Raw genomic sequence first — 25,747 nt, 5'->3', positions numbered from 1 at the left:
GTGTAAAGTGAGCCTCTTGTGTAAAAGGGCTTGTCTTTTTTTCGGGCCACACTGACCCAGATCCTGGTGGCAAGATTTATTGTCTAATTTAAATTAAACAGACTATGTATTTAAACATGCAGTTAACTTCTTGGTCAAATGTATTTTATGGAAGATGATGCTTTTGGTTTGGTGAGCTACCAGTACATGAGGAGCACACTGACCTGACGACTTGTTCGCTTCTCAGAAAACCCTAACTAAACCTAAGTTGATTAATACTGTATGGACCAAAGCCAAAAGCCCTACCATCCCTCTGTTCATATGACTCTGTGCTGCAAATCTAGGTTCCAACTGCAGACAGAGCATTCTTTTTGTAATGTCACGACACTTCCTATACAGACGTCATGTTTAGGGCGAAGCTAATGCTATTGCTAATTGATTCCCCTGTGAAAATGGCATGAGCTCCTCTCAGATCCTTCACTCACTGTGATCTGTCACTGTGATAGCAGAGCCCCTCTCGTAAAATTTAACTCACAATTTTTTACCAATATCTATGATAAGGAATCAACAAGGATTGAAGGTGGATGGGAGATCCATCATTATCATCTTATAAAAACCGTCTGTCTCTCTCTCGTTTGCTCTTTGTTCTCACATAAACGCTTGTTGCTGCTAATCCAGAATTGACTCTAATTCATCTAAAGCCTCCTGATGAAGTGATTATGCTTGTATTTTCCCCTCTCTCCCCACAGTATTGCAACGGTGGCGATCTGGCAGACTATTTGCAAGGTAAGCATCAAGCTAATCTCTCAGCCACTGCCACCCGCCCCCCCTTCCCCACACACTCCCTCACCCACTCACATAGAGTATTATTCATCAAAACAAAACAACTAGAGAAAATGAGCGAAGGGGTGTGTGTGCTTCCTTGTGTGCCTGTGTGTGTGGTTGTGTGTTTATGCTGGAAGAGAATGTTGTGTGTAGGAGTAGTAGCCTCACACAATGAGCCCCTTCTCTCTCCCTCTGGATGGATATGTCTGTAACCATCCCTGTGCTACTGATGCCATTTTGACAGACCTCCTGTTCTAAAGGTCATTCTTCTCCCAAGAAGCTTCCCATCTCCACAAAGTGTCCACATTTACAGTGTATCATTTACTGCTTTGTGAAAATTAATCCATGAAAATGTAGGTTTTAGTATGGCATCTCGGTTTGACAAACAAAGATTCCTCTAAGGCACAGACCTATTCAGCTTGTTGTCTGCCCTTACACACACACAGAAAATATTTATTTAAGTGTGTCACTGTAAATGACTTATGTCCATGGATAAGAAAAAGAGGAGGTGGGTTGGGGGATGGTAGTACTGTACTATAAGCTGGTCTCGTGCAAAAGGTCAAAGGTCAGTCTGAGCCAGGAACTGAATGTCCAATTGCATCTGGTGTTGTGTTCCTGGTGTACTGAGAATGTGGACTTTGCACTGATGGTGTGCTCTGATTGAGTTGTTGTTAAAGAAACCTTTAAAAGAAAAAAGGAAAAAGAAAAAAAAGAGGCATACCTTTACCTTGGGGTATGTTACAACATGTCAGAGCTGCTATTTGAAAACGCACACACAGATGCTCCCAGTCAAAATTCATTATGTAATGATGGCACACAACAATATTATTCCTCTCGTTAAAGTTTTTCTCTGTGTTAGAAGTCACCATTGTTGCAGAGAGATAGTTTGCTCCAAATCCCAGATTAATGTGTTTAAGCCTGGTTGGATCTAAACTAGATCGATGTAATCACAATGTGTTTACACTACTCTTTACTTCAATGACAATCCTCTTAATGGATTACCGCTTGTTTCACTACCACTGGTGAACAGGAACGACACCAGCACATCTACTTTTCTGCCAAGCTCTCTGTTGCAAATGCTTGAATGCTATTGTCCTCTAATCAGTTGTGGTCCCATTAAAAAGGCTTTTGCAGACTTTTCTTATGAGTCGCCTTTCCCCATGGTTCAGTTCAGGTGTTTCACAAACACAGCATTTTGGTGTTGTATTTGGTAATGTGTTTTTGTCATTTCACTCTCAGCATATTACAATGCATTAGTCATTCATTTGTAAATCAAGGCAATTTAATTGGAGTCTGTCCATTAGGCAGACTTGAGTGCATCCAACCGGCACAATGATGTGACAATTAATCCGAGAGTGTTCGTGTCTGGGTAACGACGTTTGGCACAAGATGATGCATGTTAAGGAACATAGTTATTAGCAACAGGAAATACATCTAGTTATAAGCAGTTGTAGAGCTAACTCATCGTACCGTCATCAAATGTACTGCAAGAAACCAGTATTATTAGGCCTGACTTAATGAAGAATTGAAATAGTTTCACATTGTACTTACTGCTGCAAATATACGACCATCTTGGACATCGTAAAGCTACATGGCAGTGCATCTTGGGTAATGTAGTTGTTTCTCCTCTCCCCCCCCACCAGCCAAGGGGACCCTGCGAGAAGACACCCTGCGGGTCTTCCTGCAGCAGATTGCAGCCGCCATGCGCATCCTGAACAGCAAGGGGATCATCCACCGCGACCTCAAGCCCCAGAACATTCTGCTGTCCTACATGGGCCGCAGGAAGTCCAGCATCAGCGGCATCCGCATCAAAATAGGTGACCGCCTTTCAACCGCATGGACTCGTTTTCTATTTTAGACCAAATCACATGTTGACATATTTTCTGGACCGCCTACTTCCTTCTCACACATTAGTTTCATAAAACCACAGGCTTCTGGTGGGAAGCACAAGGGTTACATTTTGAGTTATTGTTAATAATCTCATACGGTGGGTGGGTGGGTGGTGGTGGTGGGGGGGGGGGGGGGGGTTAGGGTAATATATGAGAGTCCCATTGTTCCTAGACTTTCTCTCCGAGCACTGATAACCACAGCAGTCGTAACACTCCCACAATAGTGGTTTATGTTACTATTAATACAAAGACAAGCTGACTGGGTCGTTTCGTGTCTCTCTCTGCAGCTGACTTTGGCTTTGCACGATACCTCCAGAGCAACATGATGGCTGCCACACTGTGTGGGTCCCCCATGTACATGGTGAGCGGGACGTAAAGACGCCGTGGGCGATACTGTTTAATTGTCTTCCTTTGCGTAGATTTGTCTGTGTATGTGTACAGGCAACACTGGATACCTAGGACAGCTCTGCATTTAGTACTTCCAGGATTTTCTAACCTGCAGATGCTCTCCGATCCTAACCTTCGCCCCCCCTCTCCCTAACCCCTCACCCCCCCTTGACCCCTGACCCCTCCTCAGGCCCCAGAGGTCATCATGTCCCAGAACTACGACGCCAAGGCAGACCTGTGGAGCATCGGGACGGTCATCTACCAGTGTCTTGTAGGGAAGCCCCCCTTCCAGGTAGGCACAGTAGGCCTGGCAGGGAAGCCCTCCTTCCAGGTAGGCACAGTAGGCCTGGCAGGGAAGCCCTCCTTCCAGGTAGGCACAGTAGGCCTGGCAGGGAAGCCCTCCTTCCAGGCAGGCACAGTAGGCCTGGCAGGGAAGCCCTCCTTCCAGGCAGGCACAGTAGGCCTGGCAGGGAAGCCCTCCTTCCAGGCAGGCACAGTAGGCCTGGCAGGGAAGCCCCCCTTCCAGGTAGGCACAGTAGGCCTGGCAGGGAAGCCCTCCTTCCAGGCAGGCACAGTAGGCCTGGCAGGGAAGCCCTCCTTCCAGGCAGGCACAGTAGGCCTGGCAGGGAAGCCCCCCTTCCAGGTAGGCACAGTAGGCCTGGCAGGGAAGCCCCCCTTCCAGGCAGGCACAGTAGGCCTGGCAGGGAAGCCCTCCTTCCAGGCAGGCACAGTAGGCCTGGCCAGGTGGGAAACGGTGGCTGTGTTGTTGCATGGGTTTGTGTCAGATGTGTGTTGAATACATGTGTTATCTGCCTGTAGGCCAACAGTCCCCAAGATCTAAGGATGTTTTATGAGAAGAACAAGACTCTGCAGCCCATGTAGGTTATAGTAACACAGCATATGGGTTAAGAAGGGGACCTTGCGGCAAAAATACAGCTGTCAGCATCAACTGTTACATAGATGCTATAATAGCCTACATTAGCCTAAATAAAGTAACATGACCAATCATTGTGTTCATTTCCCAGCCTCCCAAGGGAGACATCTCCTCCCCTTGGTGACCTGTTGCTAGGCCTACTGCAGAGGAACCAGAAGGACCGTATGGACTTTGGTAAGTCCCTGACATCATTTCCTCCATAGGCAGGAAGGGATTTATGGGGTCAATTATAATTGTTGTCCACTTCTACAGTATGTAACATGGTATTCCTCCTTTGTCACAGACATGTTTTTCAGCCATCCTTTCCTAGATCCCTCATCCACCATAAAAAAATGTAAGTTGGAGGAGAAATGCAGAATACCTATAGAAACATGGTATTCCAACAACAATAAAAAAAAAAAACGTGATTAGGAGAACAAGGTGTGGTATTCTCCCAGGGTTTGCCCTTCACATGTGTTCTCTTCTATTCCTGTGGCAGCGTGTCCGGTTCCAGTCCCCAGCCACCCTGGTGCTGGGACGGTCCCCAGCCACCCTGGTGCTGGGACGGACAGCTCCTGTGGCAGCTCACCCTCTGTCCGTTACAACTCTCCACCCGTGAGTGGCCCTCAACACTTCTTACCTCGCTATGGCTACTATTCCTATTCCTCATTATTTAGCAATACCGAATCGAATTGATACTTCAAAGCACAGTTTTTTTATGTAGCATCTTGTTTAGTGCATAACTATGCATTTTTCTGTCCAGTGAAAAGCGGTTGCCATGTAGACAGATTTTTCACTGAGTTTAATTGAGAACGTTTTGAAACAGAATTTCCCAGGATGTCATTTTTCCTCATAATGCTCCGATTACATTAGTCTGACAGCCAGCACAGCCCAGTCTGGCTCCATTATTGTATTGTCCAGGTCCTTGAGACCTCTCACTCACTCAGAACTTAATCCTCTTCGCTTCCTTCACTCCCCTCCCCTCAAATATGTAGGCACACACACACACACACACACACACACTGAATCTCACACACACTTTCTCACACATACCTTTATGTGCACACAAGCCACACAATTCCAACTCTAATCTGCACTCCAATATACGCACTCAACACTCACACAAAAACACACACACACCTAAGAACCCCATCTCAAGCTAACTCTCTCTCGCTTGTCCAGTCTCTCCCGGACATGCAGACGTTGCCTGAGGACGGCCTGTCGTCGCCCCCCCTGGGCCCCCCCAGTTACCTGCAGCTGTCTAAGGAGTCTGGAGGCAGCACCAGCAGCAAGAACTCCTCCAGCGACACAGATGACTTTGTCCTCGTACCACACCTCTCTACAGAGAACTGTAAGTAGGAGCAGCACAGGCAAACACACTCAGGTACATGAACACAGTCACACATGCAGACATAAACTGATACACACACACACACACACACACACACACACACACTGCTACGTACTCTGCAGCCCATATGGCTGATCACATGCAAACCCCACTCATACACTTTTATGTTTTCAGCAACTGGCCAATAGACACTCCCTACACACACACCTCCCCCCCACACACATGCAGCACAACTAACAAAGTAGAGGTTCATACTGAACACCTGCTCACCCTCACACGGTAATTACTGACAACACACAAAATGCATCTGCTTCAACTCATACGAAGCACCTGCTGAAGCATATACACTCGCACACTTTCAATTTGGTCTCTTCTTCTCACTCTCTCTTTCTCTCTCTTTCTCTCCTATGACATCTGCCTGACAGTTGACCAACTTACAAAAGCTACCCAACTGCCTGTTTGAGTGGCTAAACAGTGATTAAATAGTTGGTGATGATTATTACTGTAGCGTCATGGTGTCTCCTCTGATGTATTTCGTTTGGCTCACTACTCTCCTCCTATACCTCAGACGACCAGCCAATGGGAGTAGTGGGACGCCGGCCATCCAGCGAGTTCCTTATGTGTGGAGGGTGAGTTCACCTCTTTTCAATCACCTCTATTTCAGTTCGTTTGTGTGTGCACTTGTTTGTTCCGGGGTTCACAACACACACACACACACACACACACACACACACTGTATCACTTTAAAGGGACCTTGTTTCTCTGCTCTCACATCAAAATCACATGAGATAATACCCCCCCCACACACACACACACCTACACTCTAGCCCAGAGAACAGCAGAACACATGAACCCAGCTCCAGTCACGCAGTCACAGACCTGGTCACCCCTGTGTTGACTCTGCGCAGTCCAACCTCACAGGCCTGCACTCAGTGTCCTATTTTTTATCTGCATAAGAACGTCATGGAAACATTCTATGAAATCAGTTTTAAAAACAGCCTTGTGTACGGAATCTCTAGATATATTTGGGAACTTGAACTTGAGTGGTTGTTGGTGTTTTTTTTAATCATGACACTGATGATGACTGACTGATGAAATACGGTAAACAGAACCAGTGTTGGAGTGGCTGCTGCTATTTTTGTGTGTTTGTGTGCGTGAGTGTTTGTGTGGATGTGTGTGTTCACATAACTGTGAATGAGCCCCCTGCATGAGTAAGTGCATTTGATCTACTCAACATGGACACCTATTTATAAACTGGCTGGTTTTTCAGTCTTTATTTTCACACTACGTGATTATGAAGAAGACTCTATTTATATCAGCTAAATCTGTTTATCCATTTAGTGAGCCACATTGTTTAGTGTCAAAATTGTGTGTATTTGTCTCCTTAATCTGTACTGAATCAGAAGTTTAGATGGCTGAAGATTTCGCAATATCAAGCTAACAACTGAACAATCCTCTAAGGTCAAGAATAGAATGTGCATGTGCATGCTTGGCTGTAGGTCCCATTTAGCTTTTGAAAACAGGAAAAAGCAGTCAGTAAACGTGACTGCTAATATTATGGAAACTTGAGCCGAGTCTGTATGCCCCTCAGACAGACAGACACACGCACAACAGACAAAGCTTTTTTCCCCCATCTACTGAGCTGCTTCCTCAACTGTCACTGAGCCCCCACCTGCTCTGACGATAGTTTGAGCTCCGTTTGGACTCACCCAAAGCAAGACAAACAATGGTGTCCACCCCTATTAACTCTCCTGTTTTCTTGTTTTTCAATGTGCTCTTGTTTGTCCACTGTTGAAATTAGCCCCGGGAAAGTGTCCCATAACGGTTTCTCTTAACTGAAAATAGAAAGAAGTGAGAAATGTTTTCTCTATACTGTATGTATCTTTAGCAGCTGCTCTCTCTGTTGATCTCTCCTCTTCATTCATGTTGTGCCTTCCACCTGCTCCCCCCATCTCACCCCCATCTCCCCCGTCATGTCATGGTATAGTGAAAGGTTTATGATATAGCTGATATGCGTGGTGTAGGCAAACTATATGCTAGAGGACCTTATCTTCCACCCCTTAAGGATCCCCCTTAACCACACACACACACACACACACACACATCACACTGTTCCTCTGAATCACAGGACTGTTTTGTTCCATGTCCACCCCAGGGGCTTGTTTCTCGCCCCTTTCTTTCATCGATTACCGAGAGGGAGAGAAGTAGCCAACGAGGAGAAGGTATGAGAGAGAGGAGAATACGATGTAGGATAGAGATGGATGGAGGAAGCGGAATATGAAGGAAAGGGAATCAGGGCGAGCCTGTGGATAGAAGGATAGATGTCTGATTGTAGACAAGAGAATGCTGCAGAGATGGCTGAGGAGAGAGGAAAGAGTGAGGGCGGGGGGGGTGAGCTGCTGCCCAAGATGACTGAGAGGAGGAGGGGAGATGGCGGAGATTCAAATGTGCAGGATTGCTGTGCTGCCATCCCCCTCTAGGCAGCCAGGAAACCAGGTCAACAGTGAAGCTAGCTGGCTTGCACACTCACTCTTCCTCACTCCTTTCAAAGAAGTACGTCTCATGACCTACAGTGTGTCTTTTGTTATGTATGGTGACACCTCACTTAACACCTCTACCCCTCAGAAGCTGTATATTGCTCGACTGGCTTCTGCTTTTAACACAAGCAGATGCCTCTGCCTGGTGGAGGGGGCATGCTCCTCTTAGTTTGTTTACCGCATAAAATCTCTGTCTTTTACACAACAATCACTGGTTTCCTTCTAGGACTTTGCTACTACTTGGAGGTGGAGATAAACGAAACATAATTTGTGTTAGGATTTGTTTCTCAGAATCATGAACCACACAGAGTGCACGCCTTTGTCTGGTTTGCACTGCACATCTGCACACACTCGTGAGGCCTCACGTGTATCCGTCACCCTTCTGCCTTTCTTAGACCCTCCCCCGCTCACCACCTCCTTACATAATACACGTTCCCATTCCACTGTGCTTGTTCCGTAAACCATATACTTCTCCCTTTTTCTGTCCCCCCTGTCATTCTACAGTAAGCTGTCCTCCCCTATGGGTGACCCACTCATGGTTGTCTCGTCAGGGAACATTTTGTACCCGTTGGAATAACAAAGGGAATGCAAATGAGCTTTTTTTCTGCTCTGGGCCCTGTGTCTGTTTTATAATAACGGGCCGATGTAGAGCTTTCGATTGGCTGAGCTCACAGAGCACATTTCATGTAGGCCTGCCCCTTGCCCCTCCCCTGCTCGCAGTTGATTTGCTGGTGCCCAGTGTGTTGACATGGAAGCCTGGCCCATTTTGCTCTGTGACAGCCCCTTTTCCTGCAGGGCTGAACTTTATAGTTACTCAGTCGGCTTCAGTAGAGAATGTTGGCTCAGTAACGGAAACAAATAACTCTTAGGGACAAACAGATGAAGCTAGTCCCTCTACTTTTGCACTATAACAACAACATACGAAGACTAAACGGTGGGAATTATTATGGAGGTTGTTGACACCTGAAGATATAGTACAGCTTTGGCTGCTACCGCAACCCCACTTGCTAACGGCCCTCCTCTCCCTTTTTATCCCCCAGGCAGCCACAGTCCGCCACTGGACAGACCCCCATGGTGTCTCCGCGGGCTGAGACAACCCCCATCCCTGTGCCCACCCAGGTGCGCAACTACCAGCGCATCAAACAGAACCTCTCCAGCAGCCCGACCACCACACTCTATGGCTCTCCCAGGTGAGAAAACACTTCAGCTGGGTGAAAGAATTGAAAAGGGGCCCTACCCATGGTGGTTCTTCAGAGACTTCTTGTAAATGTTTTGTTCTGTGTTTTTATGGATGATTCAGCTAATGATGCATGTTTAGTACCTAGCGGGTCCTTTCACTGTTGTCTTTGTTGACTCACCGGGTTGGAACGTTTTGGTAAGTGTTGTTGCTTATTGCAACAGCCTTAAAGCATTTCACAAGTTTTTAGTTTACTGGCTTTTGGTGTGATACCAAATGTCTGTTTTCTGCGAGGTGGGGGGATGTTTGTAAGACAAAATAAGTGGGGAGGGAAGAGAAAGAAAGGGTCTTGTGTATCCTCTCATCGGAGGATAAGCTCCCTTGACTTGTCTCAACACAAGATAAACAGTGCCACACAGGGAGCGTGTTGTGTTTCTCCTCCATTTTTTGTTGCTGTGCTGATCACTCCTGTGGCCAGTCTTAGCTTTGGGGATTAGCATCAGCACATCGTTCCTGGAGTAACTCCACAGTACCCCCACCCCATTCCCCCAAGGCCCCAAAGCTTGGGGATCGGCTACTGACTTCCAGCCAGCCGGCCCCATCTGCTGCTGTCCCACTACTGGGTGCCTGTCCCTTTCTGTCTGTCTGAGACTTCCACGGAGGATTACACGTCTTTGTTGCAGACACCCTGTGTCCGTTTGACCCAGGTAGGACTCAGGTAGCGAGTTAGCACTTAGAGAGCACTCTGCATCAATTCAAATGGATGAATGTGAATGAAAGTGCCAAGAACTAGCATGGTAAGCTAACTCCATAGAAGGAAAGCTGGCTTCCACATGGGAACCATAAAGACTTCAAGAAAGCGTGAGAGAGAGTGTGGAAAAAAGAGAAGCGTGCTGGCAATCTGTGCCGCAAATGTTGAGACATGCTTGTTATTCACAGGCTAACGGCTGTGTCTGAGGTCTTGCAGTATGACGAAGTTGTCTTGGCAGCTGAATGATGGCAGTTGAAAAGCTCTGAGATGAAACTAGAGCCAATCAAAAAAAATTGAGGGTGAAAGAGTTCAGAAGGCTGAGCTTAGAGATTGAGGGTTAAAGAGTTCAGAAGGCTGAGCTTAGAGACATTTAAATCTAGTCTGTCGTCAAGATGTCTAATGGCTTTTAATGTCAGTCTGGTCCATGTTAATGTGTTATTTCATGTTAAGTGTGACTGCTAAAGGAAATAGCAGTGGTTTTGATGTTCACATGACATTTGTGTTGTCCTTTGTGTCATGTTGTGACTTTTCTTGTCAGCTTAAAAACCTGACCCAGTTTCTATGTTGTGATTTCTCCAGGTCTGGCACAGTGAGACGCTCCAACACTAGCCCCATGGGCTTCCCAAAGGTGGGCTCTGGGTCCCCCAGCTCGGCTGACAACGCCCAGACAGTGGGGCGACGTCTCTCCACAGGCAGCTCACGCCCTTACTCGCCCTCTCCTCTAGGTAGGAACATGCCCAGACATGTCTCGTTGTCCTCCTAATGCCCACATCCAAAATCCCTTCACAGTTATCAAAGCCTTTCACAGCCCTGTGGGAGTATGTCGACTTGCCCTCGAAGGTCTGTGTTTGTGTCTTTTGCAGTGGGCACCATCCCGGAACAGCTGGGCCACTGTTGCTGTGGACATCCTCAGGGCCACGAGTCCCGCAGTCGCAGCTCCTCTGGAGGTTAGTTAGGCTAACAATCAGTGGCAATGCTAGGCTAACAGTGGCAATGCTAGGCTAACAGTGGCAATGCTAGGCTAACAGTCAGTAGCAATGCTAGGCTAACTGGCAGTAGCAATGCTAGGCTAACTGGCAGTAGCAATGCTAGGCTAACTGTCAGGCTACCCCTACCCTACCCTTTAGCCTGTAACTAACTAACCAAAAGTAACCAGTGTTACTTGTGCATGGCCAAAACTACGGCCAAAATACAGTGCTAACAGTCACCCTGACATGTATACAGAACCAATATGTTTTATGTCTATTCAACGTCAAAAGGAACATAAATGTGTTTACAGTCCCAGTAGTACCTTTCCTGCGTTACACACTGTTGTTGACAACAGACCTTGAGTCAGATCCTTTTATTTATTTTATTACCTAGCTGGTGTTCTATTAACATTCTGGGTAATAACCAGCTGGAGCCCCCCACCCCTCCCTCCAAGACACCACTGCACATCTCAGAAGCATTTCAGTTGTTTGTATCCAGGGCCCTGTTGCTATTGTTACCACCATGATAAGCACCATAAAGGTTGAATCCGCTATGTAATAATGTCTCACTGCCAAAACATTACAGTCTAGGTATTTACTGTACTTTAGTCTTTGCTGTTGATAGGAAACCCACAGACTTTATGACCCAGAAAGAAAGACGGACAGATTATTCCAGGCTTTTAAATGTTCCTGCATCTTAGCAGTAGCAATCCCTGGATGAGCAAGTAGCTCATAAAAACATGAACCCAGCTGACTCAGCTGCTATTGTGGACTGTGTACAGGAGGGGGAACTACTGTACACTCATTTGTGGACTGTAGTGCCATCTAGTGGTGCATTGGTAGCTGGCATGTCAAAGTGACTGACACAAACAAAATCATTTTAATATCTGCTCTTATACTATTTACTCTTATACTACTAAAGTAATTTGTGTGTTAAGTTGACCTTGTCAATTTGATCACTCTGGCTGTATTTGTACTCATGAGAAAAAAATAATGTGGCAGTAGTCATTTGTATTTTTGTAAGATTTGTTTACAATACAATAATTTGTAAAGGTTTGTCTATCCCAAAATGTCTAATCCTTGCTGCCTGTGTATCCCAGGCTCCCCAGTGCCGTCCTCCCAGTTGCTGGGGGCTCGACTACAGAGCTCCCCCACCCTAACGGACGTCTACCCAAGCAGGCAAAAGCTCCACAAGCAGCTGTCAGACCCCATCCAGCCCACCGCCTCCAACTATCCACCCAGCCACTCGCCCCAGTTCGGACGTCCTGCAAACCTCGGCACCTCCCCCACCAAGCACCTGGGCTCCTCCCCGCGCTCCTCTGATTGGCTGCAGAAGTCCCCACTGCCCACCATCATTGGCTCCCCCACCAAGGTGGGTTGAGTTCATAGGAGGCAGGGGTTGTGTATTCTTTTGGGTTGAGCTGGCATATCCAACCTATAAAAAGAACATAGAATACCACATGTCTGTTGGTTGGTTGTTTGATAATAATAATAATAATAATAAAGCATTTGGGTTGTAATGCACCTTTCATGCACTCATAGCACAACAGCTCAGTCAAAATTAGTAACAAAAATATCAAAACCTGATTAAAAAAGGTACGTTTTAAGTAAATCCTTAAAATTTCCAAGCAAAGGAGCCTTTCTGATGGAAACAGGTAGTGAGTTTCACAGTTTAAGAGCAGTCCATGAGAAAGTCCTTCCACCCATGGTTTTTAATTTGCAGAGAGGCTGGTACAGAGTGATAGAATCAGCTGAACGAAGAGATCAGGAGTATGAGGAGTTCCTGTTTCTCTTTGTTCAGCTGAATCTATCACTCTGTACCCGCTTCTCTGCAAATTAAAAACAATGGGTGGTTGGTCTGGGTATGACACTTAGGAGTAGAGCATGTGTAGTAGTTTCCCCTTCAGACCAAAGGTATTGTATTATTACATCCTGACCCTCTTCTCTTGTCTCCCATTGTAGACTATCTCGGCTCCATTCAAAATCCCTAAAACCCAGGCGTCCTGTAATCTAATGGCCCTGGCAGACAGCCCCACGCCCACCAAGACCCTGGCAGACGCCCGGGACATCTGTGCCCACCATTGCACCCCCTACCCCAGTGGGCGCCAGTCTGCCCCCGAGGCCAGCAGAACCACCTTTGGAAGGTGAGGGGGGGTACACACTGGCTATGGATCTCCATCCTTGAAGCTTTTTCTCTCTTTCTCTGTTATACATGAACATTTTCCTCTTTTTCATATTGTGGTGTTTTCGTTTCCAGGTCTGTCAGCACTGGGCGGCTTTCTGAGCAGCCAGTTAGGATCACGCTGGGCGGACAGACATATCAGGGCAGCACAGACAGCCTCAACACAGAACGACCCATGGATACAGGTACACACACACTCAAACAGCCATATTCTTTTGGTTAACCCCATTGTGATTCCAAAATCCCCAATATTTGCCATGAATCACGAGGGGCGTTCCTAATGGATGTGATACTTCTTCAAGTAAGTTCAATAGAAAAGTAGTTGCTAGCTGAGTGGAAAATTACTCATAAACTAACCATTAGCAGCCTAGTTAGGAGTAAACATATCTGTTGTTTAACCTTTAAACAACGTTGATGGGAAGGACACCCACCAGCCTTTATGCTTTTAGCTTCACACCCTGCATGACTCGCACGTGATTTGCCGTTCTGGGCCGGCAGTTCCTGTATAACAGAGAGCTTGATTGGCTGTGAGTGTGAATGACACCACACCCTCCCTCCCTCCCCCAGCCCCGGCAGGACCTTGTGGGCTGGCTCAGGGCGGGGCGGCGAGTCCCCGGACCGTCCTCTTCACCGTGGGCTCGCCCCCCAACAGCAGCACCCCCCCTACCTGCAGCCACCTGGGCACCCGGCCACGCACCACATCAGGTGAGACCGCTCACAGGGCTAGCGGCTAACTCTTATGCCAGGCTCCGCTAACTACACCCCCGTCCAGAACTAATCTGCATTGAATGCTAACCCGCTAGTGGCTACATAGCATTGCACTGCAAGCCTGATATTAGAGTAGTACTAATCTAACCGTTCCTCCCATCTCTGAACGTGAAGACGGGCAGCCATTCCACAGCCCTCAGCTATCCAAAGGCTGTTAAGTGTCCTGTGTTGTATGTTGTGATCCTCCCCCTTGTATAGCTGTACCATCAGAAGGATACTGGCCCATTTTCTCCCCTGTTTCTATGACCAGATCTTCAAAACATCATCTTTCTTTCTCTTTATTTTAATCTCTCTTTTTGACAACCTTTATAAAATGAGTACCAAAGATATCTACATATCAATATCTACCATTTTATTGTAAACTCTCCCTCTATTTCCCTCTCTCTCTCTCTCTCTTGCTCTCGCTCGCTCTCTCTCTCTCTCTCTCCCCCCCCCCCCCTCTCTCTAGTGGGCTCCAACAGCTCTGCAGGCTCCCTGTGCTCCACCAGCGGCCGTGTGTATGTGGGCTCTCCCCCCGGCATGGCCATCGGCACCTCCCCGCCAGGTGTCTCCGGGGGTTCAGGGGCCGAGGCCGGTCCCAGCAGTCTACGCTACGTCCCCTACGGCACCTCCCCGCCCAGCCTGGATGGCTTCATTACCTTCGAGGCCCCGGAGCTCCCAGAGGAGACCCTCATGGAGGTGAGGCAGGCAGCCAAGATGGTGGCAATCGTTGACTCAGAGATCTTTAATTCAAACAGAATCATTTTGAGCAGCAGAAATCTGACTTGGGTCTATTGAAGCTGGTCGTTGTGTTCAGTGACGTGACCATGTGTGTGCATGCACAGCGGGAACACACAGATACCCTGATGCACCTGCGGATGATGCTGTCCTTCACGGACTGTGTGCTGGAGATCGCTGCTGTCCGAGCCGGCGGGGCCGACCTCGGGGTGTCTGCCGCCTCCCTCTACCCCCCTCAGGAGAGCGTGGTTGTGGACCAGATCAGCCAGCTCAGCAGGGAGTGGGGGTAAGGGAGGAGTCGTTACTTACCAACATGAAACTCGAACATGACATAATGGTTAAATCATATTTGTATATTATAATAATCATATCATGTAATGAAACCCACGAAGATTGTTATATGAATTAAATGGCTGTTAAAGCACAGCTCTAAATGTACTTTACTCATGTTAGGTGAGTGTTTAATAATAGCGTGGGAAGCAGACCAGCATGCGAGCTTGTGGTCTATTTATTCTGGCTGATAAACGCCTCTTGGAAATCCAAAATGAACTGAGACGTTCCAGACAAATACGAATTTGCAAATCTGCCAATGCCAGACTACCTCCATAATGGAACACGATACAAAGATGATAGCATGAATAACAGTGTGTTGTTGTGGTTCCCCCGTTCCAGGCAGGTGGAGCAGCTGGTGCTGTACATGAAGGCTGCTCAGCTCCTGGCCTCCTCCCTCCACCTGGCCAAGGCTCAGATCAAATCTGCCAAGCTCAACCCCTCCACCGCTGTCAAGCAAGGTCAGAGACACACGGATGCACCATCGCTGCCAAAGACAACCACAATTTCATTTAGGCACATATCTGAGATTCAGAAAAGTGAAACCCATTTTTTCCCCTTCTCCCAGTGGTGAAAAGTCTGAATGAGCGCTACAAGAGCTGCATCTCTCTATGTCGACGCCTCACCGACAAACTCAACCACTTCTTCTCCGACAAGCAGCGCTTTGTGGACGAGATCAACAGCGTGACCGCGGAGAAACTCATCTACAACCATGCCGTGGAGATGGTAAGGCGGGAAGACAGGCGGCATACCATCTCCTTAACATCCTTCATATGTTTTTGATATAACATTTGTTTGAAACTCTTTCATAATATACAAATATCTCTCTGTCTCTCTCTCTCTCTCTCTCTCTCCACCTCTGTCTCTTCCTCTCTCTGTCTCTCTCTCTCTCTCTCTCCACCTCTGTCTCTTCCTCTCTCTGTCTCTCTCTCTCTCTCTCTCTCTCTCTCTCCACCTCTGTCTCTTCTTCTCTCTGTCTCTCTCTCTCTCTCTCCACCTCTGTCTCTTCCTCTCTCTGTCTCTCTCAGGTGCAGTCTGCAGCGCTGGATGAGATGTTCCAGCAGACGGAGGACATAGCCTACCGCTACAACAAAGCTGCCATGTTGCTGGAGGGCCTGTCCAAGATCCTCCAGGACCCAGCAGACATCGATAATGTGGCCAAATGTGAGTATCAACAAACACAAAAACTCGTACATGTTTGTCGTTCTTTGTCTCCATAATCTTATGTACGGTCTTACAATTATCGACTGAAAACAGTCTCTGTTTCATACACAATGCACAAAACAGCCTGGATTGCAAGTTGTTTTGACAAATTGACATAGAGCGTGTTTAGCTCAAGTGTGCGCTGAATAACAGTGGGATGGATTTTGCTCAGAGGGGGGCTGGGGGTGTTAGCCTAAAGTGTAGCACAGATGCCTATTTTTGTAACCAGTGAAGTACATGTGTCTCTTTTTCCATTGTCATTGAGATAATAAGGTAATGGGTGTTCTGATTGGTCAGCTCTTGATTCAACTTCAGCCCATTTTCTTTTTTTTTCCTGAGTGGCTGCAAAGGTTTAAGCAATGAAATTGGAGGGTTTGGGAGGTTGGTGTTACATGTTGAAAGGTTGTTTATGGATATATGGAAACAACCTGCTATGGTAACTTTCTACTCTGCTACGATGTGGCCCCTTGTGGTCTTACTGTCCTTTCTGTCTGTGTGTGTGTTCTCCACAGACAAGGCCAGTGTGGACCGACGGGTTTCAGCCCTCTGCTACTGCACCGTCACGCTGTATGAATAGCAGACCGCAGACCACACACACACACACCGATGGGCACCTGTCACAAGCCCAGAGGGACCACTGTTTCCCCAGTTCTCCCCCCTCTCCACACACACAGACATAGACACACACATATAGTACACACCCACATTATCTTTCTTTGTAGCAGACCAAGCACTTTCTTTTTATCCTGTTCATTATCAAGGAACCCCACTCAGCATATAGTATTACTCCTGTGTTTGCATCATGGACTCAAAGCCAAGAGCGAGAAAGATGCACAAAACTCATTACCAAAGATGAAAACAGATCCTGAAACTCATTGAGGCTTAAACCAGATATGGACAGGGTGTAAACGCATGGATCCTCATGTTGCTTGACCTTAAACATGATGTCTGTCAACGTCAACATTCAGAGGAAAGACCACCAGATCAAACAAATGTGACATTTGTCCTACTCTGGATTTTGTCCCTTTTTTTTCTTTTCATAAAAAGACTGGCCAGAAAGTCTGACTTTTTGTGGTCCTTGTGACTTAACCAGTCTATGAAATGGACCCTTTTAACACAATTTGCTATTCTTATTATAAGGATTGTTTTTACTCTGGACCTTTCTTGTGATTATTTATTGGTTCAAATAGAACAATGTTATCCTGCCTATTGGACATCCTCAAGTATGGAAGAGAAGAGATTTGGAAAGTAAAAGACATGCAAACTATCAAACACTGTATCAAAAAAAACTTGGATGGACGAAAACACGTACAGTTCTTACAGACAGACGTGAGCATGGTAGAAACCTGAAGAGCAAAGAAACCTGTAGATTTGTAATTAGACCTTTTAGTTGTTGTTGTTTTAGCTGAAGCACTTTATCGTCAAAAGTGGGGGACACTTGTTCTGAAATGATTTCGGTGAGATAAATGTGAAGGCTGCGAGCTGTAGCTCAGGTGGGCTCCTTGAAAAAGGATGGGGGAGATGGTCTCTCTCCTTCCCGTCTCCCTCCCTCTATGCCTGCCTGCACAGAATCAGCTCTCCCTCTCATTGCTTGGTGTGGAAAAGGGTTGTTTGTCCTAAAGAAGATACGTCCATTCTGTACACATCAACACATCACTGGTGGCCACTTGGAGAACTATGCTATGTCAAAACATAAATGACACAGAACCTCTGAGGCATCAGTGAAAATGGCATGACTTTCTTTCCCTCCCAGAAAACATTTCAGGGGGAGACCAGCATAAACCCTCGATCTTATAGATGGGGTCATGAGCAGGTGGTTCATAAATGGGATGGTCAATTTACTTGAGTAGTTACCTTGAGTTTCATTTTACTGAATAATACAGAAACAAACTTTTTTATGTTCATACATTAATAACTGTAGCTGATTTTCAAGGAAATTGATGTTTCAGAACATGTACATATTTGTATGTTGTGCATGTGATTTTATTTAGTTTTCTCGAGAGTGAGTGAATGCGTGTATGAGCACAGTGAGAGATCGGGGAGGGGGGGTGGGTGGTGAAGTGAGGACATAATTGGATGCCCTGCCTATCAATCAAAGAGCACAATACTTTTTTGTACATCAAGAAATGTAATACACATTGCCCACTTCTGCCAAGGGGTTAAAGACCTAGTCTGGCACAAGAGTGCCAGTGACACTGGCAGCTCCTAATCTATCCATGGAACATTTAATAAGGAATGTTCATTTATTGTACATACTGGTATTCTGCATGGAGATCAAATCTGATATCTATTTGAAGTCAAGAGGCACTGCCTAGCATCCATCCATGTCTCCTCAGTGTCCTGTCCCATCCACCCCCCCTCAGTCATTCCACTGGGCCTGCAGCACTGTTTTGCTGTTTGTATGCGTGTGTGCACATTAGCTGTGCTTAAGGCCAGTGGTACACATTCAATAATGGAAAAAGAGAGTCGCATCAGAAGCCTGTTTTAAAGTATGGTATGAAGAGGGCAGCCTCTTAAGTTTTCCTATGTACAAGTGTGAATAAACTCTTGTGTGTATAAATGCATAAACTGGCAACCCGTGGCCACTAGGCTTATTTGATGTTCTTTTTTTAATAAGCATATCAGTGTCTGTGATTTGTTTTTGCATTTATTTTCCTGTACCCTTTTTCTCCTGCTCGTGAGCACTCCGCACCACACAAAGCCTTTACAATACAAAGTGAAGACAGAACAAAAAAAGAACAGTAAGTAAGCCCTGTCTGGATCTTACCAAATCCTGTGCATCTATCTATAGCCATGCAGTAGTTAGGACCACAGTCCCTGAGTATCAATGGTTAATGGAGAGTAGAGTACTTAAGATGGACTGTTAAAGCAAAACATTGGTACTAAGCACATGTCATACCTGTAGAGATGTAGAATGAATGTATGCACCCCAGTTATTTGCGCCTCTCCAGCTCGAGCTACATGTATATTAATATCAACCCCTTGTGATGGTCAAGCCACCCCCTGAAACGACCATGAAAATGCAACTAATTTCCACGCTCCTATTTTTTAATGAGAGTTGTTGTTGTTTTACTTGATATTTGTGTTACACCAGGGGCATTTCTCTTTGTTCTTTATGGAACTCTACAAATGCAGCCTTTGTTTATTAAAAAGAACATTTTAAATTTCAATTGGTGTCTTTCTTGTTATTTATCATTTAAATTAGTCTAAAAATCTTGCTCTGTGAACTATTCCCACCTTTGTTTAAAACTTGCCTAATCTTAAACAGATTTTTTTCCCGGACAAAAACGGTAACATAGACTCTGAAGAAGCCAAGGATTCCTGCAAATGCGCATAAACATGTTTATTAAACAGAAAATGTGACAAAAAAATACATCAAGAGACTGGCATTGTTCTCAGAATCATTTAGGACAAGAACCTTTTTCAAAGCTATGATTACGTTGCAATGGATTGACATCTCGGGTAACCAACCATCTTGCTGTGTACTAGTCAGTGATTGGTTCATGACTTTCCAGCGTGATTACGTAGTTTCTGTTGCGACTACACCCGCATGCTGTCAAAGTGTGTGCAAAAACATTTGATATACAGAACCAATATTTTGGCATTTTTATAGGTGCTCAGCTGCCTCTTACGGTAAGAATTAACCTTATTATTAGTATAGCGGTAGACTATAGTAAAGCTTCAACCATTGAAAAGATTACTGATAGCTTCCGAGCTAATTCTGAATTGGTGGTAGCTGTTGTTGCTATTAGATAATACATTGTTCAAGACCACATAACATCATCACATTAAATTGCAATCCCGTGATCTTTCATGCCCAATCTTGACCTAGATGTCTCGAGAGCAGCTGGTAGTTGAGCGTGCAAGGCGAGCTTTCCAGACTGGGAAGTCCAAACCTCTTGAATACAGACTTCACCAGTTGAAGTCTCTCCTCCGCTTCATCTCGGAGAGGCGTACAGACATAGCTCAAGCCGTCAAGAAGGACCTCAACAAGGTGAGACGCTGCACTGGTTTATTATTAGGGGATTGCGCTTGCTTTCAGGATTTGTTTACATATTGTCAAAAGAAAGGTAAGCCCTGACTACTTAATTGCATGTATTTATGCAGTACCAGTAGTGCATAAATGTGTCCATGTGCTCTAAGTTTTAAACTACGACACCTGCCAAAAGGACTGGAACTGAGTTCACTTGTTTTAAGGTGCTTGCTTAACAGCTGAGTGTCAACACACAATGCTGCATGCTGCCTAATACTTCCCATAAATATATATCCATTCTGCTTTATCGGACACAGAGTAAAAATGCCACAGAGCTCTTTGAGACCTTGGGCTTGGAGGGGGAGATACACCTAGCCGTGGACAAACTGTCTCAGTGGGCCGCCCCTCGCCCTGTGGAGAAGAACCTTCTCACCATCTCTGACGAGGTGTACATCCAGCCAGAGCCACTAGGAGTGGTGCTCATCATTGGGGCCTGGAACTACCCCTGGGCTGTCACCCTTCAGCCTCTGGTGGGAGCTATTGCTGCAGGTATTGTAGTAGCATGGTAATTGCTGTCTATATTGCAACAAATGAAAGAGCTTGTCATATCATAACATATCACTCGACTTGGTTTGTAGGATAACAGTCTTAAAAATTAGAGTGATATCTTAAAGCAATGTAATGACAAGCAGATCATCCTTTTTACAGGTAATGCGGCTGTTATTAAGCCTTCAGAAGTCAGCTCTCACTCAGCCAAGGTAATGGAGGAACTTCTCCCGATCTACCTGGATAAGGTAAAGCCCAAATACATTTTTTACTCTTTTTTCTCTTTGTTTTATTTTTTTTACTTACATTTTAAAGGAAGACTTCACAATTAGACATTCCTGTGAATCAAATTTTTTTGTCAGGACAAAAATAAGTATATGGTGTTGCAAAACAAAAGCACAGTAAATAATGTATTATTTTATTTGAATGAATGCTACTGCTGTGTAACGCTTTTGCTATATAAAATATTATTTTCTGTTTAGGAACTCTACCCTGTAGTGACAGGTGGAGTTTCAGAGACACAGGAGCTGCTGAAGCAACGTTTTGATCACATCTTCTACACGGGGAACAGCACTGTGGGTAAACTGGTGATGCAAGCCGCCGCATGCCACCTCACACCCGTCACTCTGGAGCTGGGGGGGAAGAGCCCCTGTTTCATTGACAAGGACTGTGACCTCACAGTGGCGTGCCGGTGAGTAGCCTGAGGTTTCCTATTCTGTTTAAGTTTCCACCATACTATAAGAAAACAGAAAAGGAATTGCTAAAACTCTTGTGTCAAGTCTTTCTCAATGAGGAAAATTGTGAATGTGTACTGTTCGCTGAAGGGATTGCACACTCACTTGTCAACTGTTGATGTGGTTCTGATTCTGTTAGCATGGGCATTGCTAAGAATTCTTGTGTCAGTTTGTTATAAAACAGTTGAAAACTCGGTGGCCAATTTTATTCTGTGCTCAAAACTAAATAATGAATTGTTCATTCTTGGTCCCCAGACGTGTCACGTGGGGAAAGTTTGTGAACTGTGGTCAGACGTGCATCGCTCCAGACTACATCCTGTGTGAACCCAGCATACAGAACAGAGTGGTGGAGGAAATCAGGAAAAACATTAAGGTCAGTGCTCAATAGTCTGTACGTTTGGACCATCTGATTTACAACCCTCTCTGTTTACAATTGAGGTTGATTTAGCAGACATTTGTGCATGCCCTTCTGTACTTTTGGTAGGAATTTTATACGGAAGACCCCAAGACGTTTGAGGACTACGGACGCATAATCAACCAGCGCCACTTTAAGAGGGTGATGGGTCTGATGGAGGGGAGCACAGTGGCTGTCGGAGGAGATAGTGACCAATCACAATGCTACATTGGTTGGTGTTTATTGGGGTGTTGTGTGTGTGTGTGTGTCTGGTCAGAGCCTCCTGAAATATGCACACGCGCACACATCTACATAATTACTCTCATACGCTCTCATACACACACACAGACATACTGGCAGTACATACACACACTCAGTCACACCGTCTGTCTCCAACCAGCCCCTACTGTGTTAAGGGATGTAACTGGGGAGTCCAAAGTAATGCAGGAGGAGATCTTTGGGCCGCTGTTGCCCATCATCACAGTGAGCGGAGTGGACGAGGCCATCCAGTTCATCAAGGAGAGAGAGAAGCCATTGGCCCTCTATGTCTTCTCGCCAGACAACAAGGTGAAATCCATCAACCATTTTCTCACAAAGGATAACCTGGTGAAAAATCCCCAAAAGTGTCAAATGTTTGATTTGCAGATTTTAGGATATCTGATTATGCATCACACGTCAACTTTAAGCGTCTAGAAAATCCCCTAAGCCCGTCTCCATTTGTGTCTGATTAATTTTATATGACTACATTCAGTAAGTTTTTTATAATGCGTATGCAGCATTGACCTAAACCTTTACCCACATCTAATCTGATCTTTTGATCTATCCACTGTCCTATAGCTGATCAGAAGGGTGATAGCAGAGACATCCAGTGGGGCCCTTCTAGCCAATGATTGTCTGGTGCACTTCACCATCAGCGCACTGCCCTTCGGAGGAGTCGGTGAGAAGGCACCACTGTTTGATAAAAAGATGATATGGCACACGCTTTACATTACATTAAATTAAATTACATTTATGCATTTAGCAGATGCTTTTATCGAAAGTGACTTCCAAGAGAGAGCTTTACAAAAGTGCATAGGTCAATGATCATAACAACGAGATAGTCCCAAACATTGTGGGTAACCAAACATGAAGCATAAGAGCAATAAGAGCATGTAGTTAGACAAGTTACAATTAACTAACTAACTAATTTAACTAATTTATAACCCCTCATGTCACTCTGTATCTCTCTGACCTCCTCCATCTCATTTCACCAATCAGAAACACACACATGCATCATCAAATTGTCTTGGCATCATCTGTTGGTTGACCAAGATTCTAATACCATAGCACCCTTACACCTCTGTGACCCTATTCTGATCCCCTCCCCACCCCCCACGCAGGTAACAGCGGCATGGGCCGATACCACGGCCAGCACGGCTTTGACCAGCTCAGCCACCTGCGCAGCTGCCTCATCAAGAAGCTCAACATGGAGGGCACCAACGACATGCGCTACCCACCACATACTGCCAAGAAGCTGAGCTGGGCACGCTTCTTCCTGCTCAAACCTGTCAACCTGGGGAGGCTCAGACGCATGGCACTGCTGGCCATGTTTGCCGTTCTGGCAGCATTCATAGTACAGGTATGACACCCTTGATGTGTTGAGTACGGATTTCAAAGATATTTATAAGTAACCATATTAATTTAATTTTATGGTGAGGATATTTACTTTTGCTAAACACAGGATTAATATGTATCCTTCTTAACAATTTACTACGGTGGACAAGTCATGCTAATCTCATCCTCAAATATTTATCTTTCTGAAGTAAATTATTTTTAAAAAGAGTTGTACTTATTACAATGCCCAACAAGAATTTTCACGGCGCATCATTTACTGTTTCCTTTATTGCTCCTATTTGGTCAAATCTTCTTCTAGTGGTTTTAGAGTAGAGTCTGTGAGAACAATTGAAACAAAGTTTTGGTGTTTGGTGTGTAAGATATTCAAACTTGCAATTTTCTGATGTGAAAAGGTTACTCAAGGGCTGAGTTGGCAAAACTAAAGAACTTTTGTGCACCCTTCTACTTCACACTTCTACTGTGATAGAGAACATTCTGGTTTTCTCCTGGTTGTACCTTGAACCGGAAATCAAAAGGTGTGGAGAAAACGTACACAACACTACTTACCTATATTAGCACCCATTGAGAGATTCGAATGTATTTAAAATCCATGGATATCTTTTTATTTTTTGAAAAGTGAGGGATTAGTGAACGACTGCTCATGTTCATTAGTTACTGGAAACTGTGATATAGCCATAAGATATGTTATTATATGTTTACTGTATGCACCCACCCGCCAAAGTAAACTACTTTGCGGTTTAAACGTATTCTGATTCTAATTCTCATAATAGTTACATACCAAATACATGGTGGGAGTCAGGTGGCTGAGCGGTGAGGGAAGCGGGCTAGTAATCAGAAGGTTGCCAGTTCCATTCCCCGGCCGTGCCAAATGACGTTGTGTCCTTGGGCAAGGCACCTCACCCACATTGCCCTGGGGGGGAATGTCCCTGTACTTACTGTAAGTCGCTCTGGATAAGAGCGTCTGCTAAATGACTAAATGTAAATGTAAATACCCTTTTTACTACATGGTGTAATGCACTTGTGGTCCACAGAGCAACAACATTTCAACATTTGTCCATTTTATCTCATACATTTATCCCAACAAACCAAAGCACACAGTCATGGAAAAAGTGTTTCAGACACAGCAGTGAATGTGATGTCCTACATCTGACAAAAAACCCTGTCAAGCCAGGTACGTGACATACCGTGGCTCACATGGCATTTCCAAATAGTTGGATTTAATCAAACTTCCTTCGAAAATAATCATGTAGTACTTCTAACGAAAAAGTAATTTGTACATTGTAGCTGTAAAACAATGGACACACCAGTTAATGATTGGTTTAAAGCAGGAACTAGGCAGGATTCATTATCTGTGAAGACAGGGTGGATGTAGGGAGAGATAAAGAAGAGAGACAAAATAATAGACTGACATATGAATGACATCCTTGAGGTGTTTTTTTTTATCATTATAATCACTCAACTTTCATAAAGTACATACTTAAACCTATTTGTGTGAATAACCAGTGCAATTTTTCTTCTGCAATCATGAATTGTACATGTTCCCAAAGATAAGCCAGACATGAGAATGCTCCCCCTCAAACTCCCACTGAACCAAAGACTTGGGGTCTAAAACAAGAATGGCTTTGTGTGGTCGAAACAATGCACCGTGTTGTCCTGGAAGTCTTACCACATAACGCTCTGCCATCAACCCCCCTTTTAATTACCCGTCATGCCTCATTCTCCTAGTTTAAAAGAACTTTTGTTTGGCCCCCACTTGTACCTTTGTTTGTTGACATCCACACCCTTGTCCTCACATGATAACTTCCATTGTATCTGCCATTCAGCCCTCTTATCTTTGCTATGCCAACTCTGTGATGATTTGTACCCTGATTGTATGAGAATGATGTTAGAAGCCATTTTGTGTCTTGTGTTTTTTGCAGAGGTTCCTGCGTTCTGGCTGAAGAGGAAGTCACGAGGGATGCCACCTTTCTTTCTGAACTTGATTTTACCTTCTGTGGTATCACTGCTGGTGCAACTGTAGTTCAACATTAACACAACTGCATCTTCTAAATAATCTATGAAAATCCTTAAAACATTTTTTGATCATTTATATCTAATTGGATATGTATGTTAAGCTTTTACATTTTCTGTGTTCACATGTCCTAAACATTTCATGTGTCCTAAACATAACTTGTGAAAGCCGGAGTGTCCAGCACTTGTATTAAGAAATCTTTGCCTAGTGAAGGAAAATAATTAAACAAAATGTGTTATGTGGCTCTACTATATGAAAGGTTTGTAAATTGATTATATCCACATGAGTAGGAATTAAACATTTTAACACAGTGTACTGAAACGCCTTAATAATTTCAAGTTCTCTTTTCACAATTGCAGGAGAATCTAAAAAGCATTTTAGCAGTATTACACATTTATGATGGTACAGTACTTATTAGTATCATAACTTTGTGGTAAATTGTTTACTACTACCACACACACACAAATACACTTTAGTCATTTAGCAGACGCTCTTATC

The 25,747-nt window shown here is 45.0% G+C and overlaps 2 protein-coding genes across 3 annotated transcripts in view; both read left to right on the top strand.

Annotated features, from left to right (window-relative positions):
• ulk2 (unc-51 like autophagy activating kinase 2) overlaps positions 1 to 19,141 on the top strand; it is a 31,428-nt gene extending 12,287 nt beyond the window's left edge. Inside the window, exons 5-27 of one of the 2 annotated variants that reach the window (XM_067246148.1) lie at positions 729 to 765; positions 2,448 to 2,621; positions 2,981 to 3,054; positions 3,271 to 3,372; positions 3,900 to 3,958; positions 4,106 to 4,188; positions 4,298 to 4,348; positions 4,493 to 4,608; positions 5,176 to 5,344; positions 5,913 to 5,973; positions 8,922 to 9,071; positions 10,389 to 10,534; positions 10,673 to 10,756; positions 11,878 to 12,149; positions 12,740 to 12,921; positions 13,035 to 13,144; positions 13,527 to 13,664; positions 14,176 to 14,405; positions 14,552 to 14,730; positions 15,117 to 15,235; positions 15,343 to 15,500; positions 15,803 to 15,938; positions 16,490 to 19,141. In XM_067246148.1, the coding sequence (XP_067102249.1) occupies positions 729 to 765; positions 2,448 to 2,621; positions 2,981 to 3,054; positions 3,271 to 3,372; positions 3,900 to 3,958; positions 4,106 to 4,188; positions 4,298 to 4,348; positions 4,493 to 4,608; positions 5,176 to 5,344; positions 5,913 to 5,973; positions 8,922 to 9,071; positions 10,389 to 10,534; positions 10,673 to 10,756; positions 11,878 to 12,149; positions 12,740 to 12,921; positions 13,035 to 13,144; positions 13,527 to 13,664; positions 14,176 to 14,405; positions 14,552 to 14,730; positions 15,117 to 15,235; positions 15,343 to 15,500; positions 15,803 to 15,938; positions 16,490 to 16,554 (2,895 nt within the window). In that variant the 3' untranslated portion in view covers positions 16,555 to 19,141. The remainder of the gene's footprint in view (positions 1 to 728; positions 766 to 2,447; positions 2,622 to 2,980; positions 3,055 to 3,270; positions 3,373 to 3,899; positions 3,959 to 4,105; positions 4,189 to 4,297; positions 4,349 to 4,492; positions 4,609 to 5,175; positions 5,345 to 5,912; positions 5,974 to 8,921; positions 9,072 to 10,388; positions 10,535 to 10,672; positions 10,757 to 11,877; positions 12,150 to 12,739; positions 12,922 to 13,034; positions 13,145 to 13,526; positions 13,665 to 14,175; positions 14,406 to 14,551; positions 14,731 to 15,116; positions 15,236 to 15,342; positions 15,501 to 15,802; positions 15,939 to 16,489) is intronic. The other variant, XM_067246147.1, reaches the window with a different exon arrangement.
• Positions 19,142 to 19,521: 380 nt separating this feature from the next.
• Positions 19,522 to 25,491, top strand: LOC136951434 (aldehyde dehydrogenase family 3 member A2-like). The gene is made up of 11 exons (XM_067245810.1): positions 19,522 to 19,610; positions 19,810 to 19,971; positions 20,268 to 20,499; positions 20,659 to 20,744; positions 20,979 to 21,187; positions 21,486 to 21,603; positions 21,715 to 21,856; positions 22,025 to 22,191; positions 22,462 to 22,561; positions 23,004 to 23,242; positions 25,158 to 25,491. The coding sequence occupies exons 2-11, from the start codon at positions 19,810 to 19,812 to the stop codon at positions 25,176 to 25,178; spliced, it is 1,476 nt and encodes a 491-aa protein (XP_067101911.1). The 5' UTR covers positions 19,522 to 19,610; the 3' UTR covers positions 25,179 to 25,491.
• Positions 25,492 to 25,747: the final 256 nt, after the last annotated feature.

The sequence above is a fragment of the Osmerus mordax genome, chromosome 11 (assembly GCF_038355195.1).
Source record: "Osmerus mordax isolate fOsmMor3 chromosome 11, fOsmMor3.pri, whole genome shotgun sequence".
Classification (NCBI taxonomy): Eukaryota; Metazoa; Chordata; class Actinopteri; order Osmeriformes; family Osmeridae; genus Osmerus; species Osmerus mordax.
This window is presented reverse-complemented; position numbering and strand designations above follow the sequence as displayed.